Source organism: Portunus trituberculatus, chromosome 41, assembly GCF_017591435.1.
Source record: "Portunus trituberculatus isolate SZX2019 chromosome 41, ASM1759143v1, whole genome shotgun sequence".
Lineage (NCBI taxonomy): Eukaryota > Metazoa > Arthropoda > Malacostraca > Decapoda > Portunidae > Portunus > Portunus trituberculatus.
The window spans coordinates 31,926,426-31,935,514 of NC_059295.1; the positions used below are offsets into that span (position 1 = coordinate 31,926,426).

General features: G+C 43.0%; 1 protein-coding gene across 1 annotated transcript in view; it reads left to right on the plus strand.

Moving 5' to 3' along the window:
* LOC123516706 (short stature homeobox protein 2-like) overlaps nt 1–8,781 on the plus strand; it is a 44,762-nt gene extending 35,981 nt beyond the window's left edge. Inside the window, exons 5-6 of the mRNA XM_045276308.1 lie at nt 4,834–5,054; nt 5,361–8,781. Coding sequence (XP_045132243.1) covers nt 4,834–5,054; nt 5,361–5,675 — 536 coding nt within the window. The 3' untranslated portion in view covers nt 5,676–8,781. The remainder of the gene's footprint in view (nt 1–4,833; nt 5,055–5,360) is intronic.
* Nucleotides 8,782–9,089: the final 308 nt, after the last annotated feature.

Sequence of the window (9,089 nt, forward strand, 5' to 3'; positions counted from 1 at the left end):
GAAACTGAAAACAAGGGACTGGTGAGGGACTGAATAAGGATGGTGATAGGAGAGAATGATCACATCATATATAGGTAACTTGTGGCCACGATGTGCGAATAAGAATTGATTGCTAAGATACTGGGACTATGCTGTCAAGATTTAGTTAGCTCTCAATACCAATGCACTGACGAAGGGCAAAGTAAGGAAAACGTGACAGAAGAGAGTAAGAGTATCTTAAGACAGTGGTTCCCAAACTGGGGTCCCCGGACCCCTGGGGGTCCCTGAGAAGGTCCTAGGGGGTCCGCTACTTCTCCCGCCAACCTTAGGAGAGAGGATAGAAGGTACCCGTTTTCTTTCACTTTAGCCAGGTGCCGGCGCAGCCGATCGCCACGCACACCGATGATAGCACCTCATTCAACCTGTGATATTTTGGTAACCATAGCATCTAGATGCTTCTGGTTTTTTGCATTGCAAAGAGGAAGAGTCGGTTGTGGACATAATATCATTTGTACTCACTCTTTATTGAATTTCCTAGTATAATCAGTATGTGAATACAAGCTATTTTGTGTGTTTCTCGCCAAACCTCCCGAGTTAGCGCGAGTGAAAAGTCTTAAAGTCCCCGAGGTTTAAGGGTTAATTTGAATTTATTACGACGTAGTGTAATGCTCAAATATGTAGGAATGATTTAAGTCTAGAAAGGAAATTATAAGTAGTATTATTATCTTTAAGTAATCTTAAGTATGGAATTAATTATATAAAAAATGACTCACTACTTGAATTGATCACAAATAACTTCCCTTTTGTTTTTCTTCTTCTCACTAACACTTAAACAAAACACTTAAGCACTTAAAATTCAGCGATTGCGCCATGTGTCGTCAGACTTTTTTGAAAATATTTCAAATGTTTATTTTAAGACTTTCTTCGTGTAGGAATATGCAAATAGTAAATTTACTGCATTGTAATCATATAATGGGTACCTTGGTATGGTAATAGTAACTTCTGATTGGCTGGGGGTCCTCGGATGGGACTTAAATATCTGGGGGGTCCTTAGCATGGTAAAGTTTGGGAACCTCTGTCTTAAGAGACAACATATAGAATCGCATCCCAGCCTTCAGTATCTTAACTCTAATTAGAATCGTCTATGTGAGGAGATGGTGACAGAATTGAATTACAGTTTGATGCGCCTGCTGAAGTTAAGGTTGAAGGAGCTACTTGCGATATATGACTGGATGGTAAGGAACTTTTGGGAGACAAGTTAAGATGACGTGTTGTCGGGATGCTGTGCAGATAGGAGATGAGATACAAGAACATGCAGGTAAAGGACAAGGTGAAGAGAGTAAGAATATGCATTAAGGGTCACCATAGTTATGAACACTAGTCAAGTTATCGTCTATTTACACACCTTGTCTCGTCTTCATGAATACTTGTGACGTGTTGATAATCCGTCACTTGCTAGATTGCGCAAGTAAACCAGGAAGAAGGAACCGAAATACTAAGGGAAGAGAGAAGAAAGGAAACAAACAGGGTAAAAAGTACTGAGTGTCGAGAAGGTTAGGGAAAGATGACGGTCAAGACCAAAAAAGAAGGAAAAACAAGTAACAGACATTGTCAACCACAATTCCAACACCGATCGTCCTCAGTGAAATACTAGTACAAGTAACACAGCGCTGCTTAACGTAACACAGATAACGTGAGAAGAAAAACGAAACAACTTATTATTCATAGACACAGGGGGTGAATAAGGAGGAATCTAAGACAGGCAGGAAGGAACTCGGGGAATAAAAATCAACTAAATAGATGAGGAAAGGATGGTGATACATGGAGAAACGACGTAAGCCGCGAGACCAGGAGGAGGAAAGAGGAGGGAGACGAGGAGAGAGATGAGTTGTAAATCAGTAAAGTTGGAAGAAGATTAGAGTTTCACGGGGCTCATGGAGGAGAGTGAGAGGAAAGGAACACAGAGACTTTCGTGATAGAGGGAGGAGGCCGAGGGAAGGAGGATGGGAACGTGATGAAGAGAAGGTGAGAGAGAAGGAAAGAGGGAGTCAAGGATGGCTGAAAATAATCTAACAAGAGTAAAACGCATAAGAGAGAGAGAGAGAGAGAGAGAGAGAGAGAGAGAGAGAGAGATTGACAATATAAATACACACACACACACACACACACACACACACACACACACACACACACACACACACACACACACACACACACACACACACACACACACACACACACACACACACACACACAGTGAAACGCACTCACATTACCAAGCTAAATCATTATCCAACTTTTTTTTCCATTCATACATAATTATCTCCTCCTCTCTCTCTCTCTCTCTCTCTCTCTCTCTCTCTCTCTCTCTCTCTCTCTCTCTCTCTCTCTCTCTCTCTCTCTCTCTCTCTCTCTCTCTCTCTCTCTCTCTCTCTCTCTCTCTCTCTCTCTCTCTCTCTCTCTCTCTCTCTCTCTCTCTCTCTCTCTCTCTCTCTCTCTCTCTCTCTCTCTCTCTCTCTCTCTCTCGTGCTTAGGCTTCGCTTCTCTTTCAGGAATGTAAATATTTCTTTCCTAACTAACCATCTAGTGCCATGTAATTAGACGGTCACTGAATATTCTACAGTTCCCTATATTTTCTCGTTCACCAGTGAGCGTTGCCCAGGTGAGGGTCGCCTGCTTCCACTCGTATATGTGGCAAATCCCACCAATCCTTCTCCACCCTTTCGCATGTTCGTACTGGCTAGGATGTGTCTTGGATACGAGTTCAGTCAAGCAAGACGGTTCGAAGTGATCCATACATTACCAGACTCCAATAAAAAGTGATCATCGACCATACATATCAACAGTTGGTTTTATTTTTATGTAAGAAGAAGAGGGGAAAGCTGGTCAAGGGTAATATAAAACGAAAAAAAAGACCCACTAAGCTGCCAGTCCCCTTGCAGATCCGAGAGAATTAGCAGAAAAGAAAAGAATAAATGTATTGCTCGTATGTGGTTAAGTTGGGGTTTCCTTCTAGTATATGAATTGATGATTATTTTTTATCCTAATTGTGATGGTGCACTTGTATTCATCAACGTGTACTATCTAAATTTCTGTACATGAACCGAAGTATGTTAGATTATTCATATATATATATATATATATATATATATATATATATATATATATATATATATATATATATATATATATATATACATAATAAAATGGTGATTGTGATTGTTTCTCGATATTGGACAGAACTATTATATCTGATATCTTCTCCAATGACTGGTTTTCTATAGAATAATTCATCTCTACACATCAAAACATATCAGGTTGCTTCTTCTGTGCATAAAAGAACTACTTCCCCTAAACTGCTGGACAAGACGAATTGTTTTTTTTCTTTTTCCCACAGACTTTGATGCTGTTCTCGTACTTAACCTTTCCATGATACCTGCAACAACTTCCCTCTTCTTCCATCAACAATTACAAATTCCCCTTGCAGGTGTCTTGGGTGTTTTAAGTTTGTAATTTTAAAAGTAAAGATTTTTCAACACATCAATTAGGAACATTAATACTTATCCATGACATTAAGTTTCATTTGGTCTGAAACTGTTTTCCGTCTTTCTTTGTTTACACAGAGTCCTTTTGCGTTATATACTCAAGATACATACTGTAATTTCTAGACACATATAATCTCTTATGTAACCTTAATCTATGTTCAGAGGAGCGGTAATTTAACATGACGAAAGTATTTTTGATATTTATCCCTAAGGCAATTTCCTTCCATTGTCTTCAAATATTCCTTTTCTATTTATTTTCCTAATGCACATATTTTCTTTAAAATTTTTAATTCAGTGAATGTATTTTAGAATACATACATTCAGACGCGCTGTGTTTCAACATGGCTGCATATTTTCTCACTGTATATAATGAAGGTACTATTATATGGCTCCTGAATTTAATTTATATCACAAGGTTGTCTATAAATCTTAAGTCAGAAACCTACTCTTCATTTAAAATATCTCGGCTTCCTGCAGTCAAGCTTTTGAGAAAATGTATGACTCTTAATTTCTTTCTAAGTATTTCCTTAGTTATAGAACTCGATGTAGATGCAACGCTGCTATTATACACGTCATTTGTAGTTACATTTTTCGTGCATCATATTTCCTTAATCCTAACGCCTTGGGACAAGTATTTGATAACAAGTTGCCTTTCATTAATTGAGTGTTTGCTGTCATACCTCTGCCGGAAACCCTCTCTCTCATCAGTGTGAGCAGAGCAACACCATCCCGTGGAGTGCCTCGGTCCATCAATCTAAACCTTGCATTGAAAATAGTCATTAAATAAAATCTGATATGATATTTTTTTTTTTGTGCTAATCTCTGCATGAAGTGTAATCTGATACTTACATTATATAGTGCGGTGTTCCTGAAGTCTTGTATCAGCTCATGTTCGTCATTGTTCTCGTGGAAAATAAATAACTAGGAGTCTCCTCATCTGTCATGAAAACCTTTTTTTATTACTATAAGGACAATTCTTCGTTGTGAAATGATACCGGAATTATTTCGCTAACATTTCCACACTGGCTTCTCAGCAACTGCAGATTTTTGGTATACAATTATCTTGCTATTTTCACTGCAAAGGTTTGTGTTTCTACAATGCAACAATTTAAGACTCGTATGCGTTCTTTGTTATATCCCCATCTTTGTTATATCTTGCATCTTTGGTTAAATAAGAGAGAGAGAAAGAGAGAGAGAGAGAGAGTGTGTGTGTGTGTGTGTGTGTGTGTGTGTTTTGTTTGTCAGTCTGTCTGTCTGTCTGCCTGCCTGCCTGCCTGTGTTGTGGGTGACCAGGGTGTCTTCCTTACAGCCGGCATGCTCCTGTCCCCCTCCTCCGGCGCCGCCACACCCATGGGAGTCATGACCTCTGGCGTGGGTCTGGCGGCCTCGGGGAACGTCGGGGTGCCGTTGGAAGCCTGCCGCGTCGCCCCCTACGTCTCGCCGCTACGCCTTCACCCGCCACCCTACGACCGCCTGCCCGGCCTGCCCACCCTATCCCTCGATCCCGCACTGCTCTCTGCCGCCCACCAGGTGAGTCTTCCCTCACCTTAGTCACATAGTCTCTCTCTCTCTCTCTCTCTCTCTCTCTCTCTCTCTCTCTCTCTCTCTCTCTCTCTCTCTCTCTCTCTCTCTCTCTCTCTCTCTCTCTCTCTCTCTCTCTCTCTCTCTCTCTCTCTCTCTCTCTCTCTCTCTCTCTCTGTCTCTGTGTGTGTGTGTGTGTGTGTGTGTGTGTGTGTGTGTGTGTGTGTGTGTGTTTGTGTTGTGATAACATGTCAGTATGACTTACAATACACCAGCGTATAGCGAAAGGCGCCCTCAAAAATGCTTCCCCTGCAGTACGCCGCCGCTGCCGTGTCCCTGAGCCTTACCGGATCGTCGAGCAGTACCAGCAGCATAAACAGCAGCAGCAGCAGCAGTGCGGGGAGCGGAGGCAGCAGCAGCAGCAGTAGCAGCAGCCTCAGCAGCACCTCCGCCACCAATCCACTCACGTCTCCTCCTTTACTGTACTACCCACACCCGACCTACCCGCTCGCCCTCTCTGCCCTGGCCGCCGCCGAGAGAGTTTCCTCCAAGAATTCCTCGATAGCTGAGCTGAGGATGAAGGCTCGGAAGCACGCCGAGGCTCTAGGACTCACCACGCCGCAGACTTAATTCCCACAGACCAGATGTAGCCTTTAATAGTTTGGCAGTGGAGATTGGATGCCGCATGAAAGATTGTTAAAGATGGATGGACATGAGTAACATTCATCCACTGACCTCTGTTATCGCTCATCTGTTCGTGAGTGATGTCTTGTGTAATCAACAAGGAGTTGAGTGTGTGTGTGTGTCGGCTTTCGTGCTGCGCAATGCTTTGTCTGCTGTTCTAATGCGCGGGAGGAAAGACTTGCGTCATGGGACTCAAGACTGACTGCAGACAAGACACTGGGATTCAAGAGTAACAGAAAATCGACAGCACTGCCTGTGCTCCACACACGACATGCTCCACAACACTCCACGGGCATCCTCCTCACTATTCAAAGTCCACTAAAATCTATCGTTGCGTTGCTCATCCCAGCACCTCATTCCCTCACGCCACATCCCTGCAGGTCACGCTCCTTCCCCAGATCATCTGCTACACGCCAGTCAAGAGTTGTACCTTTCCGTTCTCTACTATTCTTATTCTTATTACATCGTAATGTAACCGATGTCTCCAGAATCTGGTTGGAGTTTAATAACAAAGGCTGAAACTTATCTTTAGGAGTGTTTTCTATCTGGGAATGCTGGGTCCTCAGGAAGCACAAGACAGAACCGCATGCAGCTGCACAGAAACAATGGTGCTGACCGAAGATATTGAAGAAAAAAAACAGTGATGAGCATCATAGTTTTCACTTTTCACCCAGTAACATGTACGTGAAAGCACGTGATTGATGTTTGGAATATGAAGGCTTTCATAGCACCCTGGGAAGTCGTATCTTTAGCAGCAAGACGCTACTGATACGTGATGGAGTTAAGCTGTTGTTTCTTTTCGTGTGTGCTGTGTGACGTAACTACCTTGAAATCTTATAGAATGAAACAGATTAAGAAATCGCCGAAGGTACATTTATGATGGGCAGCAGCCAACGATGTATTATGTTAAAGATCCAAGACAGTGACCCTCTTTAAGGCGCTGATACTCCTTCAGCTACATATACTCATTAGGAAGTGCGGTGTTACAAAGCCAAACTGTTCAGGATTTTACCAGATAGTGAAGAAAAAAGCACTACATTATTTTGTGTCGCCTTGCTGTGGTCGGGACAATTAAAACGCCTCAGTGATGTGACGGTGGTGGGGAAATGAGCACTGGTTCTCCCCACAAGGAGCGCGAGGTGCTACTCAGCACTGTATGACTCTGTGACATTGAGTTTTTTTTTTTTTTTTTTTTTTTTTTAACTGGCTACATATAAAGCGGGACCTTATTGATGGTGCCGCCTAGTGACCTTTGCACGCAAGGTCGTTAATCAAAAATGTAAACCAATGATATATGAGTGTACATATACGTATATACTCCAGTAAACGTGTACAATCGATGTCATTGTGTGTGTGTGTGTGTGTGTGTGTGTGTGTGTGTGTGTGTGTGTGTGTGTGTGTGTGTGTGTGTGTGTGTGCGCGCGTGTGTGCGTGCGTGCGCTTGCGTGTGCTAGCGCCTCAAGCGACAAAGGATGTTAGTTGTCTTAACATTTAAATAGTGTCTTCCCGTCTCTGCTTCCGCCTCGCCACGGCGCGGCAGGCCTGGAAGCACCGGGGCCTGGTCGGCGAGAAGGACGGGGAGGAGGGGCACAAGGGAGCTGCAGGAGGGATGGCGCGAAGGGCGAGGAGGTGTTGGGTAAGGCCTGTTTGTTTTGAGGGCACGGGTTGAGGTGTCAGCCTGGCACCGTTTCCAGGGCAAATACTCACCATGTCAAGTCAAGACCTCTTAGCCCACAGCCTTCACACCTCCCAGGCCTCTTACCTCTCCCTCTCCTCTGGACGCCCTTCCTCACACCCTCCCCATGGTGCTGACGTGGACCCTTATTCCTGCTGTTGTTGTTGACATTTTATTGCTGTTCTCGCTGGGTGTTTTATTCCATTGTTTCGTTCTGCGTTTTGCTGCAAGTTACTCAATCGCTGCAGTGGATGGAGGGCGCCAGGCCAGGCGGACGAGAGCTAGACGAGAGCCGCTGTTACCCGAGACTGCCCTGCTGTCTTGTCATTGTTGATATTTGAGGGAATTTTGCGAAATATGATGGACTGCGGTGCGCTTTGTTATAGCTGGATATTGTTTCTTGAGAATTTTATTTATTTAATGTTTTTTTTTTTTTTTTTTTTTTTTTTTTTTTTTGTATATATGTGTGTACGTGTGTGTACGCGTGTGTGTGTGTGTAACTGGTCATTCTGATTTTGCCAGTAGCCAGTTATCCAATGGTTTTAGTAACAATCATTTCATGCGCTGAACATTCTTCCATGATCCTTTGTTTTGTTCATGTTCATCACTCAATTCACTGCTGGTGAAAAGCAAACTCCATCATGATAAATGTTTGTCCTACAAGAATATAAAATTTAAATTCACCATTCTGTACAACAGAGACCGTTTTTTTTTCCTGAAGAGAGGCTAGCCAAAGACTAGAAATCGAAATTTGGGGAAAATATCTTAGTGTACTTTTTTTAAGCTAAGAAATTTTGAGTGAGAAGCTCCAGTATGTCACGTGCAGTAGCGCCGCCGCCCTGTAAACCTTGCTCTTTGTGTGAACTTATGCCACCTGTGTATCTCCCGCCGCTCCCGTGTACCTTTTCGTCCAAATGTGCACTATCTGCCCGACACGTACACTTTTCCATTATCTGTATGTGTGTGTGTGTTTGTGTGTGTGTGTGTGTGTGTGTGTGTGTGTGTGTGTGTGTGTGTGTGTGTGTGTGTGTGTGTGTGTCCCTTGAGCCTCCCATCTCAGTTTATCCGTCTTTTTTTCTTTCCTTAATATTCTACGTTCCCTCAATTCGTCCTCTCGTCTCCTGGCCAGCCAAAACCCGCCACACCACTGCAGCTGCCATTCCGGCCACTCTGTTGTCTGCCGTGTCTTTACCTGTGTTACTGAATAGTTCTAACTGTTGTACTTGGAAGAAGAAAGTATCTGTGACATACTATTACTGGTCCGTGCAAAGGTTTCTTTGTTCTTTATTTGCTGGGTAATGTGTTTCATTCCTGACAGATGGAAATATTTTGCTCACGACTGCTGCTGTGTAGTGTCGTCTGTTATTTTAATTATATGAAGCCATGTTTCACTGCTTTTCATTTCCACTCCGCGTCCACCACCTGACGCTTTCTGCAAAGCAAGTCAAAGTAGCAAGTGTCCTCGCGTGTCATGTCGTACATTATTCTCCGCCTAATAAAGGTTTCGCTTCTGGGCTCTTAATATCAAACACTATTGTATACTGGACGTTCATGCATGAATATGAATCATATTCCTTCGTTGAAACATGATTTTGTCTCCACATTTGTTGTAATTTTTTGACATTATTCCAGTACAGACCGTGGAGTTAAGGTATGATTCTTCTTACAGTTATATAACGTTACAA